Source organism: Tilletiopsis washingtonensis (genome assembly GCF_003144115.1).
Source record: "Tilletiopsis washingtonensis strain MCA 4186 unplaced genomic scaffold FA09scaffold_17, whole genome shotgun sequence".
In the NCBI taxonomy this organism is placed as follows: Eukaryota; Fungi; Basidiomycota; class Exobasidiomycetes; order Entylomatales; genus Tilletiopsis; species Tilletiopsis washingtonensis.
In genome coordinates, this window is record NW_020312014.1 from 69,825 (window position 1) to 90,077 (window position 20,253).

A 20,253-nucleotide genomic window follows, 5' to 3' on the forward strand; every position below is an offset into this window, starting at 1 on the left:
ACGTTCAGAGAGACGCTTGTACTGCCCCGCAGCGGCGGCAGCAGCACGAGGACCCCGGGCGAAGGACACGCGCGACGGAGGGACGCAGCCGCTCCGAGGGAAAGCAAGGTCGCATTATGCCAGTCGTGCGCGTGCGGCGCTCCTCACTTCTTCTCCTTCTTCTCCTCCTTCTTCTCCTTGCCCGCAGCCGCCTCGCCCTTGTCCTTCTCCTTCTCCTCCTTCTCCTTGTCGCCTCCCGCGCCTTCGCCCTCCTCCTCGCCGCGCGCATTCTCTGCCCGATTGTCCACCAGCGCATGCAGCGCAATGACGGCGCGGATCAGCGACGAGAGGTACACGACGAGCATCTGGTCGTTGTTCTGCGTGTGTGCTGGTGTCAGCAGACTGGTGCCGCAACTGCCCGTCCACAGCGCTGCAGACACTCACCGCCACGCTGAAGCTCTGCTTGATGGCGGCGTCGGAGTTGGCATTGTCGATGTCGGGCAGCAGATTGAAGATGTCCTGCAGGTTGTAGATGATCTGATGATTCACGACGAGCTTGCCCGCGACCACAAGCTCGAGGTATTCCCGGATCTCGACGAGCCGAGACTGCAGGCCGCGCAGCGACGAGAGCTGCGCCGAGACGCGCGTCGAGAGCGTGCCGACCGTCGTCGTGTCGCGAATGTCGCGCAACAGGTGCTCGACGCCGATCTCCTCGGACTCCTCTGCAACAATGGAGGATGGCACGTGCGTAAAGGTCTTCTGCGTCGCTGTGCCGTCCTGGATAGCAGCACACAGGCGTCAGCTGAGTCGCAGAGCTGCGCCGGCGCCAGGGGACAAGTCGCCGGCTCAGCGAGAGCTCTCGCTTAGTGCCCGGGACGAGCCTCTCGCCTCCGCCATGCGCCTCGCCAGTCCCGTTGCTGAGCCTCTCTCGGACCTGCACACTCCTCCCTCGCGCATCACGCTCACTGCCCACCACTCACCTCCTTGATCTCCTCCACTGCAAAGTAGGCGTCGGTGGGTATGCCCGTGTCGCGCGAGCGCGGGTCGACAATGACCATGACGGGCCTTGGAATGAAGCGCTTCATGAGGTCGTTGATCTCCAGATCCGAGGCACGCAGGCGCGGGCCCGTGTGGTACCAGCCGACCATCTTCTCGCGTGCTGCGAAGGGACGGTGTCAGAGCGTAAGAGACCGCCAGCGCGGAGATGCGTGCGCCCCGGACGCACAGCGCGCGCGACCGGGAGCTCCACAGCCTTGCTCTGTGCTAAGCACGCCCGCGCCCGAAGCCGCACGGCACCCCCACCCTCTCTTCTCGCCTGCCAAGCAGCACACTCACCCGTGACCTTCTTGCTCATCTCCATCATGCTCTCAATGTAGTCGTGGTCCAGGAACCACGTGCTCTTTGCGCCGTCTGCGCCTCCCTCGTCCTCCTCGAACGGCACGGCAAAGCTGTTGGCGACGTTGATGCTGGCGCCGTTGTCCTGCCCCAGCAGCACGCCCAGCACGCGCTTGCGTGCGCCCGTGGCCGAGCGCGAGGCATGGTCGGTGACGGAGAGGAGCACGAGCGGGTGCACCTGCACCTGGATCGCCGAGAGCGCCAAAGCCTGGGGAAGAAGGATCAGCGGCGGCGGCGGCAGAGCCCGGAGGCAAGGGCTGTGCGCACCTCGTCGGTCGTGGCGGTCATGCTGGAGCTGCGCAGCGGGCGCCAGCTGGGAGAGGTGCAGCGCTGCTCTGAGGTGTGCTTGGGAGTAAGGCGCCGTCTGTGTAGTCTCGGGCTGAGAGGGAGGATGGGCAGCACAGGTGGTGGTCGAGGTGCAAGCAGCAAGCGGCGAGAGGAGCTCGGTGGCCGGAGTGTGTGCCGCGGGAACATCACGGCAGTCAGGCAGCCGGCCAGTCGACTCGAGTGCCGCCTCGGCCGATCACGCGCATGACGCGTCCCAGGCTGCGCACAGACGCCTTCGCGCGACTTGGGTCCACGCAGCCTCGAGCTCACTCACCTTGCTTCCTCAGCCCCACCCGCGTCCGCCTGCCCTCCCTCTCTCTCCAGCAACACTTGCCTGCACGGCGCCGCTCAGCCACCATGTCGCGCTCCTACGACCGTGCGCTCACCGTCTTCTCGCCCGATGGTGTGTGTCTCGCCCTCTCCCTCTCGCCTCCCTGCTCACGCCTCACCCACCCGCCAGGCCATCTCTTCCAGGTCGACTACGCCGCCGAGGCCGTGCGCAAGGGCACATGTGCCATCGGCGTGCGCGGCAAGGACGTCGTGGTGCTGGGCGTGGAGAAGAAGAGCGTGCTGCAGCTGCAGGATGCACGCACCATCCGCAAGACGGCCATGCTCGACGACCACGTCTGTCTCGCCTTTGCCGGTGAGTAGTGCGACGCTGCGGGAAGCAGCGGCGGTGCGGCGGTGCCAGAACGGGCGCGCGGGGTCAGCGGCGGTGGCAGGGCCCCTAGCATGTGCCAGCGACACGTGCAGCCAGCATTGCGCGACCGCTCCCTGCTGGCGACTCGAGACGCGAGGCCAAGCCGGGCTGGTGCCCGCACGCCAGCACACTGCACTCGCGCGCCAGCAGCTGGAGATCGTGCGACATTGCATTCGCGGCGCCTTTGCGCCAGCATTCGTCGATGTGCGCTCGAGAGCCTTGCGGCGCCTTTGCAACCACCAGCGCTCAGGTTCCAGATCGGCGGCCCTGCGCGTCCGCACGTGTAGGGCCAGCAACGAGGCAGCGCGCCGCGGTCGCTGTGCTGCTTGCTCGCCCGCTCAGCTGCTACACTTTGCCGTGTACCTGCCTGTGTAGCTGTGCGCGGCCGTGCTGGCAGGCGCAAGAGCTCATGACGTTGAGGCCCGTTCTGGTGTCGCCGCTTCACTCAGCTGACCTCTGCTCTCGCAGGCCTGACCGCCGACGCACGCATCCTCATTGACAAGGCACGCATCGAGTGTCAAAGTCACCGTCTCACCGTCGAGGACCCAGTGACGGTGGACTACATCACACGGCACATTGCAGGCATCCAGCAGGTGTGTCCCTGCCTATGCCTCACTCTTCCTCTCCTGCTCACGCATGCCCTCCACTAGCGCTACACGCAGTCGGGCGGCGTGCGGCCATTCGGCCTCAGCACCATCATCATCGGCTTCGACGCCAACGACCCGGTGCCTCATCTCTACATGACCGAGCCGTCTGGCATGTATTCGGCATGGAAGGCCGTGGCCATCGGCCGCAGCTCAAAGACGGTGCGCGAGTTTCTCGAGAAGAACTGGAGCGAGGCGCTCGACAAGGACGCGACGGTGAAGCTGGCGGTCAAGAGCTTGCTGGAGGTCGTGCAGACGGGCGCGAAGAGTGAGTCGCACTGCCGCCGTCGAGCCCCAAACGCGCTGACGCCCGACGTGCGCCAGACATCGAGATTGCCATCATGGAGGGCCACGGGCGCGTCCGGGTGAGTGCCACTCTCTCACCCACCCCTCACCATTGCGCCATTCATCTGACGCTCGCTGTCTCGCGCAGAATCTGGAGCTGGCCGAAGTCGAGGCCGTTGTGGCGCAGATTGAGGCCGAGAAGGAGGTCGAGGCGGAGCGCCGGCGCACGCGTCTGGCCGCCACGGCGGGCGCGCAGGCCAGCCTGGGCGCCACGTCGGGCAGCACGTAGGCGTGATACGGTGTGCACGTCATTGAATTGAGGGTTGAGACATCTCTCGTGGCAGAGAAGGGGCAGGGGAGCCGTGCCGAGCGCTGTTGGCACGCTGCACCGTGCCAAGGACCTTGATAGAGGCAGTGTTCCACCAGAGCCCCTCCAGAGCTTCCCCGTGCCGCTGCCCTTGACGGCCTCTCCGTCTCAACAGCGCGTCTGACCCGTCTGTCAAGTGCCCTCACGCACTTCTGGGCCTCGTCGAAGCGCTGAGCGGGCATGGGCCGCATCACGTGACACGACCTTGATTTTGAGCCTCGGCCGAGCTGCAGCTGCTGCAGCGCCAGAGGCAGGCGCGCGGCGCCGCCGCCGCGACCGCCGCGCCGCCGCGCGATGCAATTTCGCTGGAGGCCGCGCCGAGGGCCAATCTTCCCATGCAGCGTCGCATCCTTCTCGCCCCTCACTCTCGCCCTCCCGCTCTGCACACGCGGCCTCTTCGCACACTCCGAGCTTTCATCGCGAAGCTCTTCCTCCCCTCTCCTGTGCATTCGGCGCACAGCTCCGCGCTCTCCGCAGCGTACTTCGTTTCCAGAATGGCTTTCGGTGCGCACACTGTGGACGGTCCATGCAGGCGGCAGCGCGCCCGCTGACGCTCCTTCCGCACTCGCAGGTGACCGTGGTGGACGTGGAGGCTTCGGCGGCGACCGCGGCGGCCGTGGCGGCGGCCGTGGTGGCTTTGGCGGCGACCGCGGCGGCCGCGGCGGTGGCCGTGGAGGAGGCCGCGGTGGATTCGGCGGCGACCGTGGTGGCCGTGGTGAGTTTGGCAGAGGCTGACTGAAGGGCAGAGGGATTAGAAGGAAGTCGATGCGCGCGCTGCTCCGCAGCTGCGCATCCGCATTGCCAGCGCCTGCCACGCCATGGGCTGTGATGGCTGCAGGTGGACATGCAGCAGCTCTCTTCCACGACGGCCCTGTGCGCCCTCGCTGCAAGGGGCTGCTGACGTCTGCTGGCGCGCACGTCGGGAATGTCCTGCTGCGAAAGCTGTGCGGGTCGCTGATCGCCTTCCCTCCCCTCCAGGCGGCGGACGCGGCGGCTCTCGTGGCGGCCCGCCGGGCCGTGGTGGCGGCCGTGGCGCGCCTCGCGGTGCCCGGGGCGGCCGTGGCGGCGCGCGCGGCGGCGCTCGCGGCGGCTCCAACGTCGTGGTCAAGCCGCATCGCCACGCCGGCATCTTCATTGCCGAGGGCAAGGAGCACCTGCTCGTCACGAAGAACCTCGTGCCCGGCGACTCGGTGTACGGCGAGAAGCGCATCTCCGTCGAGACGCCCGGCGCGGGGCCCGACGGCGCCGCCACGAAGACCGAGTACCGCGTGTGGAACCCGTTCCGCTCCAAGCTGGCCGCCGGTGTGCTCGGCGGCCTGGACCACATCCACATTGCGCCCGGCAGCAAGGTGCTCTACCTCGGCGCCGCCAGCGGCACGTCCGTCAGCCACGTGGCCGACGTCGTGGGTCCGGAGGGCACCGTGTACGCCGTCGAGTTCAGCCACCGCTCTGGCCGTGACCTGATCAACATGGCCAAGAAGCGCACCAACGTTATCCGTGAGTGGCCGCGGCAGACGCACCGCCGAGCCCCCTCCTGACCCGAGCGCCTTCGCTCAGCCATCATCGAGGATGCGCGTCACCCGCAAAAGTACCGCATGCTCGTGGGCATGGTGGACTGCGTCTTTGCCGACGTGGCACAGCCGGACCAGGCGCGCATTGTCGCGTACAACTCCTCACACTTCCTGCGCGACGGCGGCCACTGCGTCGTCTCCATCAAGGCCAGCTGCATCGACTCGACGGCCGTGCCGGAGGCCGTGTTTGCGGCCGAGGTCAAGAAGCTGCAGGAGAGCGTGAGTTGCCGAAGCACGCGGCGAACGCAGAAGCCCACGCCCTGGCTGACCACCCCCTCTTGTCCCCCGCAGAGCTTCCGCCCGCGCGAGATGATCACGCTGGAGCCGTACGAGCGCGACCACTCGATGGTCGTCGCCACGTACCAACGGCACAAGTAGACTGCTGCCTTCTCTCTCGGGTCTCCGTTTTCCTCTTCTTGGTCTCTCTGATGGTTTCTGTTCCGTTCCGCTTGCTCGCTGTTGCCCCGGCCCCCTTTTCCGTCATATTTTCGTCGAGGCAATGACTGGCGCGTCTTACACAGAATGACAGCTGCGTGGTGGAGTGATGCGTGCTCTGCAGGCGCGGGACATGCGGCAGAAGGCCTGCAGACGTGGGGTACTTGAGCAGGAAGCGAGCGGGAAGGGCGAGTGGTCCACGACTCTGGGTTGCACATTGCTGCGCCCGTGCGCAGCAGCTGGCGTGTCTTCAGCGTCCTGCCTTGCTGGGTGGGCGTCTACCGTGACTGGTGCCTGCGCCAACAATGCGTAACAAGAGAACAGGCATCAGATGCTGTGTGGGCACTGACAGATTCTGCAGCTGTACAGGCTGCGCAAGCCGAGCCGGAGCAGCCTGCTGCTTGGCAGCAACAAGACGGCGGTCTGGCTGGCAGGTGAGAGGCATGCAAAGACCCGCCACTGCCGTTGCCAGGTAGCAGCAGGACCGATGGCTGGCAGAGCGCCGAGGGCCCTCAATACATGGCGCTCTCCAGGCGCATTGCGTCGGGATCCTCCAGTGGCACGCACACATCAGGCAGCGAGCAAAAGAGAGTCTGCCTGAGGTGCTGCCCATCAACGGCACCAGCATGAACAGCCTGCGCAAGTCTAGCATGGAAAGCTGCGGGACTTTCAACTGCTTGCTGAAGTCAAGCATGGCTCTGCGCTGGCTGCTTGCGCCTCTGCCCTTGTCCTTGCCTCTTGTGCTCCAGCTGCCGCTTGCTGGCAGAGAAGAGCCACCTGGCTCGCCGCAGCAACGGAGCGGCCTCCAGTGGATTGCTTGGCCATTTGAGGGGTGCGCCAGCGCGGGCGCGTGTCTGGGCTGCGTTCTGGTTACGAGCCGCTGCGCTGCGGGAGCTGATGGAGCGGCTTGCGGCACACAGAGCTGCTCGGCGGCGCAAGGGCTGCGGCGCTCCAGAGCTCGCTGCCGCCGCTGCGCGCAAAAGGCGCATTCGTGTTGCGGCCGAGCCGCCCAGGCAGCCCATGGCCTCTCTGCGTGGCGTCCTTGCGTCACATCGGGCCGCGCATTAGACGCATCGACGCAGCCTCTGTTCATGCCGAACGGGAGCGTGCATCCGACAGCACGCCGTGCGCTCATGCGCTGACGAGATGGCGGAGGCGCCGAGCGCTGCGAGCGGTACGCGCTTAACTCCGGCCAATCGCCGGAGCACGCCGCGCCTCTCCCTCCATGCGCCTAGCGCAGGCCGGCGCTGCCATTCCGTGCGCGCTCCTCTCCGCTCCTCATCTCCGCGCCGGCGAGCCTTCGGAAACCATACGGCCGTCGCCTTGCTCCGATGCCGAGCGCCAATCATGGCATGGAACGCACGCCCGGCTGCTTCCTTCCGACGCCGCAGCAGTGCGGGGATGCTATGTACCTTGCGGCCGTCGTCGCGCGGCCGTGCGCATCTCTCGCGCACGCTCAGGGGGCGCTCCTCTGGTGCGTGCTCGGAGGGCCATGACGCGATTGCGGCTCGGTCGAGCATGGACCTCGGCGCTGCTCGAGAGCAGCTCATGCCTATATAAGAGCCGCCTCAAGCCTGCTGGCTCGACATCCACATCAACCCGTCTCGCTCAGCAAACAAGCCTCTTCCTCGCCTCACCTCAACCAAACCAGACTTCTCTCCGTCGACCATGTCGGGCTTCACCTCCTACGCGCTCCTCGGCCTCGGCAATCTCGGCGCTCCCATCGCGACTGAGGCTCTCGCTTTGGGCTACAAGCTCCGCATTCTGACTCGCGACGTGAGTTGTCGCTTCACCTGTGCGGCTCGGCCAACGCTGACAGACGCGCGTGCACCCCCAGGCCTCGCGCGCCACTCTGAAGGAGTTCGAGGCAAAGGGCGCCAAGATTGTTCAAGTCGACTACTCGAGCGAAGCGTCGCTCGAGAAGGCACTCGAGGGCGTGCAGGTCATCATCTCCACGCTGGGACATTCGGAGGAGACGCTCAAGCAGCAGGCGGGCCCCGTGATTCAGGCGGCCAAGGCTGCTGGCGTGCAGGTGAGTCGGCGGTTCAGAGGCATGAGAGCCCCTTCGTTCATCTGCTGATCTCCATCGCTTTCGCAGCTGTACATTCCCAGCGACTTTGGCCTGGACTACGCAGCCGAGGCCATCAAAGACTCGGCCGTGGCGCAGGGAAAGCTTGCGCTGCGCAAGCCCATCGAGGAGGTCAGTCTCCCCCCCCCCCCCCATCGCCCGCTGCCTTCGGGACGCCCTTTGCTGACTTGTCTTTTCCTTGCGCACAGGCCGGCATTGTCTGGCTCTCCATTGTCAACAGCGCCTTTAGCTCCTGGCTCATCAACCCTCTGTTCGGCTTCGACGTGCGCGCGCACAAGGCCGTCGTGCCCTCGGGTGCCAAGTCCTTCGAGACGACTTCTCTGCCCGACATTGCGCGCTTCACGCTCCTCGCCACGCAGCTGCCCCTCTCCAGCCACGGCGCCGGGCGCGTGCTGCGCGTCTCGAGCTTCACCACGTCGTTCCCCGAGCTCGTCGCGCACGCCGAGAAGCAGACGGGCGCCACGTTCGCCGTCACGCAGCGGCCCCTCGAGGAGATTGAGGCGGCAAGCAAGGACTGGAGCAAGCCGCAAGCCGCCTTCCCCGCGTGGCTCAACTACCACATCGCCGTCAACTCGCAGTACGCAAACGACAATGCCGTCGTGGGCTTTGAGCCGAAGGCGACGCTCGCGGACGTGCCTGTGCCGCAGTAGGCTCCCTTCCCAACTCTTGCATACCCGCCTCACTGCGCTGAAATCACATGTGATTACGAAGGAACTAGAGCAGATCGAGCCGTGCCTGCAGCGCCCTCTCTCTCTCCCCTCTCTGCTCGCTCGTGAGGAAGGCCTTGCCGCCGTCGAGCTGCAGATCCGGCGTGGCGGCAAACGCGACGCTCGCATCCAGGCGTGCACAGAGCTGCTCTGCCTTCTCGTGCAGCCATGCGCCGTCGCGCAGCCCGTCGAGCCAGTCGCGCGGCAGATGCTGCACGCCCGCATACGCGCCCAGAAGCGCCCCGGCGACGGTGGCGTTTGTGTCTGCGTCGCCGGCCTGCATGACGAGGCGCGTGAGGATCGTCTCGATGCTGTCCGCCTTGACGCCGAGACGGAGAAGCTCGCGCAAGGCCCAGATCGCTGCGCCGAGGGTCTAAGGCGGGTGCACGCGTCAATCAAGCATGTCACTGAGCAGAAGGGGGGGGGGGGGCGTACGCACCTTGAAAGTGTAGCCCATCGCCCAGGAGTCGTCGAGCTGCAGACTCTCGAGTGTCACCTCGGCGGCAGTGTGCCTCTGCAGCTCCTGCAGCGTCGGCACATCGAGTTGCACGTGCTGTGCCTCGGCCTCGCGCACGGCGCGCTGCATGATGGCCTCGACGTCGAGGCGCTGCGGCTCGCCGCGCACACTGTGCGCCACGAGGGCGCTGACAATGGCGCACGAGACGAGACAGCGCGGATCGGCATGCGTGAGCTGGGCGAGGGCAATTGCATCGCGTATCGCCGCGCTCGTGTCGGCGAAGCGCAGAGCACCGACGACACTCGTGCGCATCACGGCGCCGTTTGCCGCGTTGCGCCGGCCGCCGCTCTCCCACTTGCGGCGCGCGATGCCAGACGGATCACGTTTGTAGCCGAGAGAACGGACGACGGAGGAGAAGGTCATGCCGTAGTCGAGAGGCAGACGATCTGTGGTCACGAGTTCAGCGAAGGATAAGTAAGGCAAGAGGGGCGAGCCCAGACGGACCGAGAGGGAGAAGGCCTTGCTCGATCCAGATGAGGAAGCGATGCGCGACGTCCGAGGGCACGATGTCGCCGTGCGTGAGAAAGGAGAGGAGGATGAGTAGTGTCTGTCAATTGGGCCACTCGCCACTCGTCAGCCTGCTGGCGCAGCAGCAAAAGGGGAAAGAGGCAAGCGAGGCACCTGGTCCATGTCTGCCGCAGTGCTGCGAGCGTCAGTTCCACATTCGCTTTGAGCCCTGCGCGGGGGACGAGGAGGAGGCGACTGACCATCGGTCCAGCCCGAAAGGGGAAACTGCATGCGATGGCGATCCTGCTTCACCTGCGGCGGCGCCGCGGTGCGGTTCGCGAGCAGGGAGAAGCGCGGCGCGTGGCCGTAGACTTGGCGGGCGTACGCGCGGTCCATGAACTCGGTGTACAGGCCCAGGGCGTCGCCGGCGGCCGCGCCGAAGAGGGCGCCGTGCAGCCGGAGGCGCTGCGAGGCGGAGGGCGCTGACATGGAGGGCACTGCCGGGCGTGGTGGGGGTGGAGAGCAAGAGAGGGCGCTGCAGTGGCGCAGGCGGGAACGAGGCTCGTGCGCACGGAGCGCCAGCGTGCTCGACGTTGCTGCGGCGCACCGTGCGCGCGCATCAAGGCGCGTCTAGGTGGACGGGAGCGCTGCGCCATGCTGCGTCGCTGCCAGCCGCTCAGTAGCGCAGGGCGTGCGGCATGCGGGGCCGGCTGAAAGTGCATGCCATGCGTGTTGCACGTTCTCACTCACGCAGTGCTCAGAGCACACGAGCGGCCGTCGTTGCTTGCGTCCACTTCATCAGACGCTGGCGCGGCGCCACAGCAGCCTGGTGACTCGGTCTGACGCGTGCGGGTGCTCCGCGACAGGCCGGCACGGCACCGCGGCGTGCTGAAGGTGGGCGTCAAGGGCATCTGAAGCGTCATCTGTTCGAGAAAAGAAGGACCGAGGAAGCGATACAATGTGTGCCTGTGGGCTGGTGGGCTGGGTGAGGGGTGCAAAGAGCGGCACCGAGAGGCGCGAGGGACCGAGAGGAGCGAGAGAAGAGATGGAGAGAGTGCTGAGGGTGTCTCGACGCAGATGGGAGAGTCGCGGACCTGCCGCGCATGGACCCTCCGTACGTGTGCTTGGCTAGCGCGTGGCCAGGAGCAAGCAGCGCAACAGGGCTTAGGCGTCAAAGGCGCGGTACAGAATGGTGCCGCTGCTGAACTGCGTCTTGCTTGTGGCGTAGAGCAGCCCGGAGCGCAGGAGGTCGTAGGAGAGCTGCGGCTGCGCCTTGGTCACGTATGCCAGGCGGTAGTTCTTGTTCTTGTACGACAGGCCGTTGTACTCGCTCTTCGTCATGCGCCACCAGCTGCCCTCGGACGAGGCATCGTCGCGCCCCGCGCAGGCCTTGGAGACGAACTGCAGCGCGTTGGCCTCTGTGCGCGCGCGACGACGAGGGGGGGCAAAGCAGTTAGCAGTTGTGTGCGATGGTGAGAAAGATGTGGGTGGGGTGGGTGGCGTCTGGAGCAGCGGTTAGGCAATGTGCGTAAAAACCCCCTCTCGCGCTAGACCACGACTAACACATTTTTCGTGTGTGCGGCCGGGAGAAGCAAGGCATGCGGCCCATCTACGTCGGCCCGTAGCACCACTCTCCCTCTCTTCCTCACGACGTCGTCGCTCGTTGCTCAACCACTCACTCTTCGTCGCAGGAATGGCGTGCACGCAGGTGCCCTGGCGGAGGATTCCGGGTCAGCACGAAGGTGCAAAGGGGGGTTTGGACAGACGACGAGGGATTACATACCTTCTGCGTCCTCAGCTGGCCATAGAGCACCTGCTCTCCATCCTTCTGCTCCTCCTTGAAGCCCATCCACTGCGAGTCGCACGCATAGAACGTGAGGTCCTGGCCCTCGCGCACGCCGTTGGTGGCGCCGATGAGGCGGAACGACTGCGTCTTCTGCGGGCTGACCCACAGGCCTTGGCGCTGCTGGCGCTCGCGCTCCAGCGTCCAGGGACCGGAAGCGATGGCGCGGCAGGAGAGGGCGCCGGGAGCACGCGGCACGAGCTCGGCGCCGTCGTTGGCGGGCGCGGCGACGGCTGCGCCGGCGAAGAGAAGGCCGAGGAGGAAGGAGGGAGAGACGAACATGGCTTGAGGACGAGCGATGGGGTGAGGGGCGAGTGAGAGAGGCGGGCGAGGGAGAGACGTGAGCGAGAGTGGGCGAGAGAGAAAGCGTCGGGCGAGAGAGCGTGGAAGGGTGAGAGAGAGCGTGAAGAGACGTGCGAAGTGACGAAAGGCCGATGTGGGTGATGGGGTGAGAGAAGCGGTCGGTGCGAAGAGGTGAGTGTGGGGGGTGCGTTGGATGCGAAGAGAGGGGTGGTGGTGGTGAGTGTGGTGAGAGAGGGCGCAGGCGAGGCAAGGCAAGGGCGTGCCTGTGCAGGTGTGCCGCCTGCCGCTAGGACGCCGAGGCGCGCCGCGCGCGCCTGCCGCGGCTGCGCGCCTGGGTTGCGGTGCCGCGCGGTTCGCCTCTCGGCTCGCTCTGCCTTCAGCGCCGCCCGCTCTGCCTCTTGAGCTGTGCAGCTGCCTACCAGACGCATCCCTCAAAAGCTTTGCGCTCCATCCATCCGCAGCATGGCGTTGCCGCATGCTTTCGTTGCCCCGCGTGCTGCGGCAGCGAGGGCGCAGAGAGAGAGCATCACTCTGACTCTGACTCTCTCGCAGCGCAGGCGCGCCGACGCACGCGGCGGGACCCCGCGACGGGACGAGACCAACAGAGGGGGCAGGCACGAGAGCAGCCTCTCTCGTGCCATCAGGAGGCGGGCCGAGCGCGCCCTTCCCGCATGCAGGCGCGCCGCCGGCAGGACCGCGCCGTCGTCGAGCCCTTCTCCCTGCCCCCCCCCCCCCCCCCCCCCCCCCCCCCCCCCCCTTGCGCTCGACGACGAGGAGTGGGCTGCCGTTTGCCTGGAAGCTCAAGGTCTGCTACAACAACGCAGCGACATGCTCAGAGCTTCAACGTGATGGTGGCCCCGCGCCTGATGCTGCGTCTTGCACTCGACTGCACGCCGAGCGGCTGGCGGCGCCGTCCCTCATCACGCTTCCGCGCGCCCTCTAGGCGTCTCATCTGCAGGCTGAGCGCTGATGATGCTGCCGCCCGCATCCGCATCCGCATCGCGTCCTCGAGCTGCAACATTGCCTCTCCTTTGATACAGCCTTCATCTCGGCGCCGGCTGCGGTCTGAGAGGGCGGCGATGCTGATGGCGGCGACGAGAGCGTGCATGCAGCAGCGCCCGATGGGCGCCGCACGCCGCGTGCCCGCCAGGAGCTCCTTGCACCCAAGAGGAAGCGAGAGCGCACCGCAGCCGCACACCCCGCAGCGCCAGCACCAGCAAAAGAGGCGAGTCGAGTGCCGGCAGAGACAAGCGTCCGTGCCCCGGTGCCGCTGCAGCGTGCGAGGCGCAGGGCTCGCTTGGCGCTGCTGCGAGGCACGCACACCTTCGCTGCAGCGCTGCGTCTCGTGTGCGCCGCCGCCGCGGCCCCCGAGATGAGCTTCTCGCGCGGGCGGCGATCGGCGCTCTGACTCTGACTAGACTGCCGAGCATCTTCATCTGCCGCGCGGCTGCGCCGCGATGAGCAGAGCCCGAGCTCCTGACCGCTGCCGCTGTGGGGGGAGAGGGAGGCGGCAGAGCCCGTCACGTGCACCCAGCGCTCCAGCGGTGCAGGGGGTGAGGGGAGCGGCCGTCGCGCTCATCTTGCGCCGCAGTGCAGTAGAGCTGCAGCAGTGCGCCGTTAGAGCAAGGATGACCTCGCAGCGACGAGGCATCGCGCCAGGCTCCCAGTCTCGTGCAATCCTCCAGAGCAGCTCGCATCTCATCCTCTCGCGTGGCAAGAGCACGACAGCCGCGGCGGCGAGAGCGACAGCGTCAGGAGGTGTCGCGCGTCGCGTCGCTTGCAGCAGCGCGGCGAGAGCGTGGGAGCGGCTGCTGGGTGATGCGGCCGCTGGGCTGGGCGGGCAAGGCGGGCCGCGCGCAGGCGGCGGCGGCGAGGCGAGCCTTCGTCTCGGCGGCGCCGCGCGCGCTCCTCTCTCTGTCGCCGCCGCGGCGTCACTCTCTGCTGCTCGCCGCCATCACACTGTCTCGCCTGCGCTCCTCTCATCTCCACCTCGCGCACCTCGGGCCATGGCTGCGCACACCTGCCTCTAGTCTGCCGCCTGCACCGCACCTTGCCTTCCCTGTTACTCGCCTTTCCACGCTTCCGCCTCGCGCGCCTTTTCTTCTCTTCGTCGCGCCTCCTCCACACGCTGCCGCGCAGCAGAGGCGCACACGCGCGCCGGCCCTCCGCCGCCGGTGTCCTTGCTGCTGAGCAGCAGCAGCACGGCTCGCCATGTCATCTGCGCTGCCCGCACTCGCCCGCGACGGCTCGTCCGGCTCCGCGCTGCTCACGCCCAGGCGCCCGCCGCGGCCGCCGCGCGCTCTCACCAGCGACGGCACGCCTGCGCGCGGCGGCCTCAAGCCCGCGCTGGCGGGGCAGGCCGAGCGCCTCGGCACCTCGCACGAAGGCAGCACAGACTACGACCTGACGCCGCGCAAGGGACACCTGCCCACGCCGCCGCAGAGCGAGACGACGAGCAGCGGCAGCGGCAGTGCGCGTGCGGCGTCGCGCCTGCGCACCGACATGGCACGCTCGGCGACGCAGAGCTCGGCGGGATCTGCGGGGCGACGCAGCGAGGCGGGCAGCACGTCGATCAGCTCGGGCTCCATGCGGCGCATGAAGGTGGCTGATGTGCAAGTGAGTCCGAGAGTGGCTCCCTCTGCGGCAAGGCCACTGACGCTTTGGCCCAGATATCGCCGCCAGCCTCGCCGCCGCAGTCGCTCGGCCGAGGCGATGTCAGTCGGCGCAGCTCGACGTCTACGATGCGCACCGTCGAGTCTCGCGATGAGGCATTCGCACGGCGGGCCCCGCCCTCAGCGGCGCAGAACGGCTCGCACACGGCCGGGCGTGCCAGCGCCGAGCGCGTGCGCAGAAGCGCGCGCCACGAACAGGAGATCACGCAGATCCGCTCCGAGTCGCGCGCGGGGCGCTGGGGCGACGAGTCGGACGAGGAAGGCAGTCGCGCTTCCAACGGACAGCTGGCTTCGAGGCCCAGTCCTGGCCGAAGAGGCACGCTCACCGCGCAGTCGAGAGGCGGCGCAGAGAGCAGCACGGCGACGGACACGTCCGGCACGGAAGGTGCAGGCCCTGCAGCTGGGCGTCGACGCTCGCGCAAGAAGAGCTCTGCAGCCAGCTCCTCCAACAGTCGCAATGCGGGCGCGGCACGGCACGCGCGGCAGCAGAGCTCCACGAGCCAGGCGGAAGAATGGGTGCGCAGCGACTCGCGGCGCTCGACGCTCGACTATGGCCCAGCACGGCGCATCATTAGCCCACGCCTTGGCTCCGAAGCATCCACCGAACGCTTCTCGGGTCGCTTTGCGTCGCAGTGGAGCGACGAGGTCGTCTCGAGTCCGACAGAGGGAGAGAGGCAGCCCAACTTTGCAGCATCGGCGACGCTGTCGCGCATTTCGCCGCGTCGCGCTCCGCTGCCGCTCGAGTTTCGTGAGCAGCCGAGCACTGCGAGGCAGGCCAGCCTGCAGAACCGCTTCCGCAGCAGCTCCATCACGAGTGCGTCGGAAGAGCAGGACACGAGCACCGAGAGCATCGCGGCAGGAAGGAGCAGCCACGACTTGTCGTTCGAGACGAGCTCGGGCCTGGGCAGTCGCCGCGTGCCGTCGAGCTTTGCCGGACGACGCCGCCATGCGTCGGACGCCAATGAGTTGCCGAATGGCAACTACGACGGACGCGCGGGCAACCAGAGCAGTCGCCTCTCCGTCGACAGCTCGTCTGCCTCGCGGCATCTGGCACGCACTCGGCACAGTGCCTCTGCCGCCGGGGTGCCGCGCAGTCCGCGCGAAGAGATGCCCGAGCTGCCGCCGCTCTCGCCCAGCGAAATCATTCGCCAGCGCAAAGTCTCGTCGTCGTCTGCGCGCTCCAGCGGCAGCGCCTCGGAGCTGCTGCGCACCGCGTCGCGCGCCAGCTCGCGCCTCGTGCACGGCAGAGACGTGTTCGACGAGGCGCCGCCGTCGATGGACCGGGCGGAACGTCTGCAGATGCTGAGGCAGAGGCAGGAACAGATGCGCACTGTTGGCACAAATACGGAGAGGCGATCTGACGTGGACGAGGTGTGTGGTCAAGACGTGCTCTTGATGCACACATTGCTGATCATCCCTCTTTTCAGCTGCGCTCGCAGATCAACGACTTGGCCATGACGAGTACGCCGCGGAGCGACTCGCGCGCCTCGAGTCGCGCCTCGGTGCGCCCTGCGTCGACGTACAGCACGCGCACGCACGACGTGCTGGGCACTGACCGCGCCGCCTCGCGCGCGTCGTTCACCGAGCCGCGCCAGAGTGCCGCGCTGCAGCGTCGACGGCCCTCGGTGACGGAGCGCGGCTTCGAGTCGGTGCGAGGCGCGGCGCCGCGCAACCACGAGGAGCTGGGCCTTCGCTCGCAGAGCCGCGCCTCGGAGCTGCCGCTCAGACGCTTCACGACGACCAACGACTTTCCGGAGCGCGCACCGGCCACGCCAGACGCCTCGCTTGGCCGGCTGGGCTCGCAGTCTGCCGTGCTGCCGAGCTCTGCACGCTTTGCCTCGAGCAGCACCTCGGCCTCTGCGGCAAAGCTGGCGGATGCCAACAACATGATGCACGAGCGCAACCTGCAGAACGCATTTAGCATCTTTGATCGCCACTTTGCCGGACCTGCCACGCCCTCGACGCCCTCGCGAGGAGCGGAGTGCAGCGAGCTGGTGAGCCACTTCCGCGAGGTCACGGCGGCAGCGACGCGCATCAACGTGGATCTGCGCGCCGTCGTGCAGGAGGTGGTGCAGGCACAGATCGATGCCGAGCTGGCAGAGAGCGCCCATGGACGTTCGACTGGCGCCGCCGCGGCATTCGAGCACATTGATCGGGCACTCTCGCAGGTGCTGAGGCAGAGCGACGATCAGCTGCGCAGCCTCTGCGACGGCCTCATCGCCTTTACGCGCGCCGAGCGCGAGCGCGACCGCATGCGCCGCGTCAGCGAGAACGGCAGTGTCACGTCGTCGTCGCGGCCGCTGAGCCGCATGTCGCTCAGCCAGCATACGAGTCCAGTGCGCCCGCAAAGCAAGGCCGATGCTCGCCAGGCGCCGCCGGCGTCGCGCACGGGCAAGCACAGTCCGACGGCAAGCAGCACGTCCGAGGCGCGCAGTGCACACAGCCACAGCTCGGCCGGCGACCGCGGTGCCGCCAGCAGTCCCAGTGTGCGAGCTGCGGCCGAGCAGCGCCACCGAAGGCACTTTACCGATGCAAGCGCGGCGTCTTCGTCGTCGTACGCCTCGCCCACGCCCGCCGGCCTCAAGCTCGCGGCCGCCTCGCCGACGCTCAACGTGCCGCCGCGCGTGCGCTCGACGCTCTCGCGCGCGCACTCGCGTGCGGCGTCAGAGGTGCTGGCCCACGCCGCCTCGCACGCTGCCGAGCACGGCGGCACTGGGCGGCAGCGCGAAAGCACCGCAGGCACGGTGCGGCCCTCCGAGACGCTCTCGCCGCAGCGCGCCACGCTCAGCTTCCCCACCGTCAGCGCGGCCACGGCGACGATCTCGCGCGCCGAGGACGACTCGCTGAGCCGGGCGCATGCGCGTGCCAGCGAGCCGATGGCCCTGGCTTCCGCTGCTGCAGCAGATGCGGCGGCGCCGTACGACTCGCCTGGCGCCGCGCTCTCGAGGCGCAACACCATCTCCACGAGCCCGGCCACGCAGCGCATGTCGCGCGACTTTACGCGGCCGTGAGTGGCAGTGGCCCGGGATGCATGGCTGCTCGTCGTCTTGGCTGACCCAATGCTCGGTGCAGTCCGCGCCACGACTTGATGCAGCCGGACGAGCAGCAAGACGAGAGCGGCACGTCGACGCAGAGTGCCTCGACGATGCGCCGCATGCTCTACCTCTCGCGCGGGCGCTGAGTCGGCCCCCCTCGTCCCTCTCTTCTCCTCTCGACGACGGCAGCATCACGTGGCAGGCCCGCTGATGACTTGCCACTCTGCAACTAGAATCGCATTTGTCGCTTCTTCTAGCTAGCCAGCTAGCCCTTCTACTCTTCCTGCCAGTCGTCGGGCACCGCCGGCGCCGGCACGGCGGGGATGTGCACGACGGAGGCGGCCGTGCCGTTGGGCTGGCGCAGCACGGTCGCTGTGCGCGCCGGGGCGCCCCAGGCGCTCGGGCGCGCCGGCGCGGGAGCCGCGGCGGCGGCGGCGCCGGAAGCCGCGGCCGCCCAGCCGCCGGGGCGCGAGGTGGGCGTGGTGGTGCCGGAGCTCGACGTGCCTCGCGAGAGACTCTGGGCGCCCGGCACTGACTTGGCCGAGGCATCCTCGCGGCGCAGGATGCGCTTCGTGACCGAGTCGAGCGAGACGGCGACGACGTGCGCGGCACAGTGCTCGGCGCGCGCCAGGAGCTTGACGCTTGCGCCACAGGCGAGCAGGCGCGCCGTGTCGGCGGCAGAGATCAGCACGTCCTCGTCGCCGAGCCAGCGCAGCGTGAAGGGCACGTGGATGCTGCGCTGCAGCAGCGTCTGCAGCGACGCCGCATCGTGCCCAAAGACGCGCTCGAGCAGCAGGGCGTTGAGCGGCGCTTGCGGCGCAAGCGCCTCGGCGCGCCGCAGCTGGCCCAGCGCCGTCGTGCGTGTCGAGGAGCGAGTTGCGCTGCTGGCGGCCTCCTGCAGTGTTGGCGAGGGAATCTTGCTGAACTGCTGCCGGCGCAGAGAGACGGAGCGGCCGTCGAGTGACTAAGGGCAAGCGCACAAAGTGTGTGTGAGAGGTTATCCCTCGGCAAGTGCAGGGGCACACAGCAGCTCACCTCGCTGCCCAAATTGTACATCTTCGCCAGCGCCTGCTCGAACTCGCGCTGTGTGCGTCCAGACGGCGGCAGCACAATGCCGTGGCGCGAGCTGCGGATGCTGCAAGGGCGAACAGCGGGTCAGCTTTGCACACGAGCGCGGGAGTGGGTGGGAAGGCACCGGGCGCAACGGCGCCGGGGGGGGGGGGGGGGACGAGGCACGACCGGACCGGCGCGGACCACTCACAGGTCGGTGTAGATGCCCTCGAGCTCGGCGACGAGCCTCTTGTTCTCGACGCAGTACTCGATCATCCACGGCTCATACTCGACGCGCACGGCCCGGTCGCTCGGGTTCAGCCCGAGCGCCACGGCCAGGCTGGCATTGCGCGCCGCGAGGGCGCATGCGTCGGTGCAGCGCAGCTTGCGCTCGCTCGCCTGCGAGTGCAGCGAGGCGCCACAGCGCGCGCGCTGCTGCAGATTGCCGCAGGCACACTCGAGCGTCACGTTTGCCACACACGGCTCCGTCTCTGGGCAGGCTAAAGGTATCATCAGAGGGTCAGCCGCGCGCGGGGGCCCCGTGGTGGCAACGCTGGTCTGGCCTGAGAAAACTCACCTGCAGGAGCATGGCAAGGCTGCGTGCAAGGGTGGCCACAGCGCGGCCGAGGCTTGCCGCATGGCTGCGTGCACGGCGCACACTCGCCCGGCGCGTGGCAAGTGGCGCCACAGCGATGGTAGCCGCAGCCGAGCGTCGCGCCACACACGGCGCCGCATGTGACGCGCTGCCGATGGCACGGCACGTTTTGCACGAGATTGTGCTTTGCGCACTGTGCGCCGGGGGAGGGGGGGGGTCAGCAGTGAAGAAATGCTCGGAGAGACGGAAGAAAAACAGCAAACGCACCTGACAGGGCTTCTCGACTAGGTAGACACACGGAGGACACGGCTCTTCCTCGTGGCAGTTGTGCTGGCGCAGGGGGCCGAGTCTCAGCATGATGGTGCCGGCGGCTCAACAGTCTCACACGGGCGGCTCACCTGCTGTTTCGGATGTCCATACTGGCAAGTCGAGGGGCGCGTGCATGGGAAGTTGCACTGTATCTGCGTGCCGCACGGCACGGGCGGCTCCAGCACCGTCTTGCCGCAGTGGCAGCTCATCTCCTCGAAGGAGGCCAGCAGACACGGCGCACACGGCCCGCGATGACAGCCGACGGGACACTTGTGCAGGCCGCACGAGAGCGGCTTTTGGCACGGCACGTCGCAGGCGTGCAGATGCGCCGGATCTTGCTCTTCCAGCTCGGCGGCGGTGGGGCGGCGTTTGGCCTTGGACTTGGCTTGGAAGTAGAGTGGGCAGCAACTGGCGCCCAGATCGCAGCGCAAGTCAGCGTCCTCTCTCTCTCACGCAGTATTCGACACAGTCCCCCCTCAAGCCAAGCCTTTGTAACTCACACGCGCCGACACTCGTGTTTGCCGCAATGTCTCAGTGCGCGACACAGAGTCTGGCACAGAACCTCCTCCTCGGCGCCCTGGCTCTCGCGCTGCCGCACGCAGCACGGCAGTGTCTGCTTGGTCTCGCCGCAGCGACACGGCGACGTGGTGGGCACGGCGCACGGCGCACAGGGGCCGTGATGACATGCCTCGCGACAGGCATGCCCGCAGCCGGGATGCAGACGGGAGCAGGTGCGCGCGCACGTCGGCACTGCATCTGAGAAGGCCAGAGAGAGAGTGGGGGGAGTAAGCAAAGGGCACCATCCCGCGCGCCTGTGGAGGAGAACGAGGAGGGAACAACCAAAACGCACCCTCGCAGGAGGTACGCCCCTCGACGGGTGTGGCGCCGCAGGGACATGTCGTGACTTGGGCGGGCGAGAAGGGACATTGCTTCGGCTGCCTGGAGAGAGGGTGGCATGCTTGCTTGCAGCTATGCTTTCCGCA

At 67.7% G+C, this 20,253-nt stretch overlaps 9 protein-coding genes across 9 annotated transcripts in view; 5 read left to right on the top strand and 4 right to left on the bottom strand.

The window, feature by feature from the left end:
• Positions 1–141: 141 nt before the first annotated feature.
• On the bottom strand, positions 142–1,760 carry FA09DRAFT_331250 (Mov34-domain-containing protein; the record flags this gene model as incomplete). Its single annotated transcript, XM_025742941.1, has 5 exons — positions 1,642–1,760; positions 1,315–1,582; positions 960–1,138; positions 424–756; positions 142–356 (listed from the first exon to the last, which is right to left on the bottom strand). Exons 1-5 carry the CDS (start codon positions 1,660–1,662, stop codon positions 144–146), a joined length of 1,014 nt encoding a protein of 337 aa, XP_025596637.1. The 5' UTR covers positions 1,663–1,760.
• A 233-nt stretch (positions 1,761–1,993) lies between these two features.
• On the top strand, positions 1,994–3,744 carry FA09DRAFT_331252 (putative PRE6-20S proteasome subunit). The gene is made up of 6 exons (XM_025742942.1): positions 1,994–2,104; positions 2,162–2,344; positions 2,870–2,994; positions 3,052–3,313; positions 3,370–3,410; positions 3,479–3,744. The coding sequence occupies exons 1-6, from the start codon at positions 2,059–2,061 to the stop codon at positions 3,617–3,619; spliced, it is 798 nt and encodes a 265-aa protein (XP_025596638.1). The 5' UTR covers positions 1,994–2,058; the 3' UTR covers positions 3,620–3,744.
• Positions 3,745–4,144: 400 nt separating this feature from the next.
• On the top strand, positions 4,145–4,412 carry FA09DRAFT_346677 (hypothetical protein; the record flags this gene model as incomplete). Its single annotated transcript, XM_025744765.1, has 2 exons — positions 4,145–4,201; positions 4,269–4,412. Coding segments are annotated over 2 exons (201 nt in total), but the record flags the coding sequence as incomplete, so codon positions are not given.
• FA09DRAFT_86687 (Fibrillarin) lies at positions 4,399–5,714 on the top strand. Its single transcript, XM_025745874.1, has 2 exons — positions 4,399–5,194; positions 5,255–5,714. Exons 1-2 carry the CDS (start codon positions 4,516–4,518, stop codon positions 5,644–5,646), a joined length of 1,071 nt encoding a protein of 356 aa, XP_025596640.1. The 5' UTR covers positions 4,399–4,515; the 3' UTR covers positions 5,647–5,714.
• Positions 5,715–7,371: 1,657 nt separating this feature from the next.
• On the top strand, positions 7,372–8,442 carry FA09DRAFT_326167 (NAD(P)-binding protein; the record flags this gene model as incomplete). Its single annotated transcript, XM_025741195.1, has 4 exons — positions 7,372–7,479; positions 7,523–7,735; positions 7,802–7,903; positions 7,981–8,442. The coding sequence occupies 4 exons, from the start codon at positions 7,372–7,374 to the stop codon at positions 8,440–8,442; spliced, it is 885 nt and encodes a 294-aa protein (XP_025596641.1).
• Positions 8,443–8,476: 34 nt separating this feature from the next.
• FA09DRAFT_361935 (ADP-ribosylglycohydrolase) lies at positions 8,477–10,000 on the bottom strand. The gene is made up of 3 exons (XM_025745418.1): positions 9,724–10,000; positions 8,939–9,402; positions 8,477–8,872 (listed from the first exon to the last, which is right to left on the bottom strand). Exons 1-3 carry the CDS (start codon positions 9,950–9,952, stop codon positions 8,507–8,509), a joined length of 1,059 nt encoding a protein of 352 aa, XP_025596642.1. The 5' UTR covers positions 9,953–10,000; the 3' UTR covers positions 8,477–8,506.
• A 533-nt stretch (positions 10,001–10,533) lies between these two features.
• FA09DRAFT_331257 (hypothetical protein) lies at positions 10,534–11,815 on the bottom strand. Its single transcript, XM_025742943.1, has 3 exons — positions 11,247–11,815; positions 11,143–11,176; positions 10,534–10,881 (listed from the first exon to the last, which is right to left on the bottom strand). The coding sequence occupies exons 1-3, from the start codon at positions 11,586–11,588 to the stop codon at positions 10,628–10,630; spliced, it is 630 nt and encodes a 209-aa protein (XP_025596643.1). The 5' UTR covers positions 11,589–11,815; the 3' UTR covers positions 10,534–10,627.
• A 1,723-nt stretch (positions 11,816–13,538) lies between these two features.
• Positions 13,539–17,702, top strand: FA09DRAFT_331259 (hypothetical protein). The gene is made up of 4 exons (XM_025742944.1): positions 13,539–14,225; positions 14,279–15,652; positions 15,709–17,288; positions 17,354–17,702. The coding sequence occupies exons 1-4, from the start codon at positions 13,821–13,823 to the stop codon at positions 17,460–17,462; spliced, it is 3,468 nt and encodes a 1,155-aa protein (XP_025596644.1). The 5' UTR covers positions 13,539–13,820; the 3' UTR covers positions 17,463–17,702.
• FA09DRAFT_86854 (hypothetical protein) overlaps positions 17,442–20,253 on the bottom strand; it is a 4,600-nt gene continuing 1,788 nt past the window's right edge. The window contains exons 3-10 of the mRNA XM_025745875.1: positions 20,121–20,253; positions 19,771–20,026; positions 19,360–19,678; positions 19,229–19,291; positions 18,944–19,154; positions 18,578–18,866; positions 18,352–18,451; positions 17,442–18,280 (exon numbers count right to left, since the gene is read on the bottom strand). Of these exons, the coding sequence (XP_025596645.1) occupies positions 17,591–18,280; positions 18,352–18,451; positions 18,578–18,866; positions 18,944–19,154; positions 19,229–19,291; positions 19,360–19,678; positions 19,771–20,026; positions 20,121–20,253 (2,061 nt within the window). The 3' untranslated portion in view covers positions 17,442–17,590. The remainder of the gene's footprint in view (positions 18,281–18,351; positions 18,452–18,577; positions 18,867–18,943; positions 19,155–19,228; positions 19,292–19,359; positions 19,679–19,770; positions 20,027–20,120) is intronic.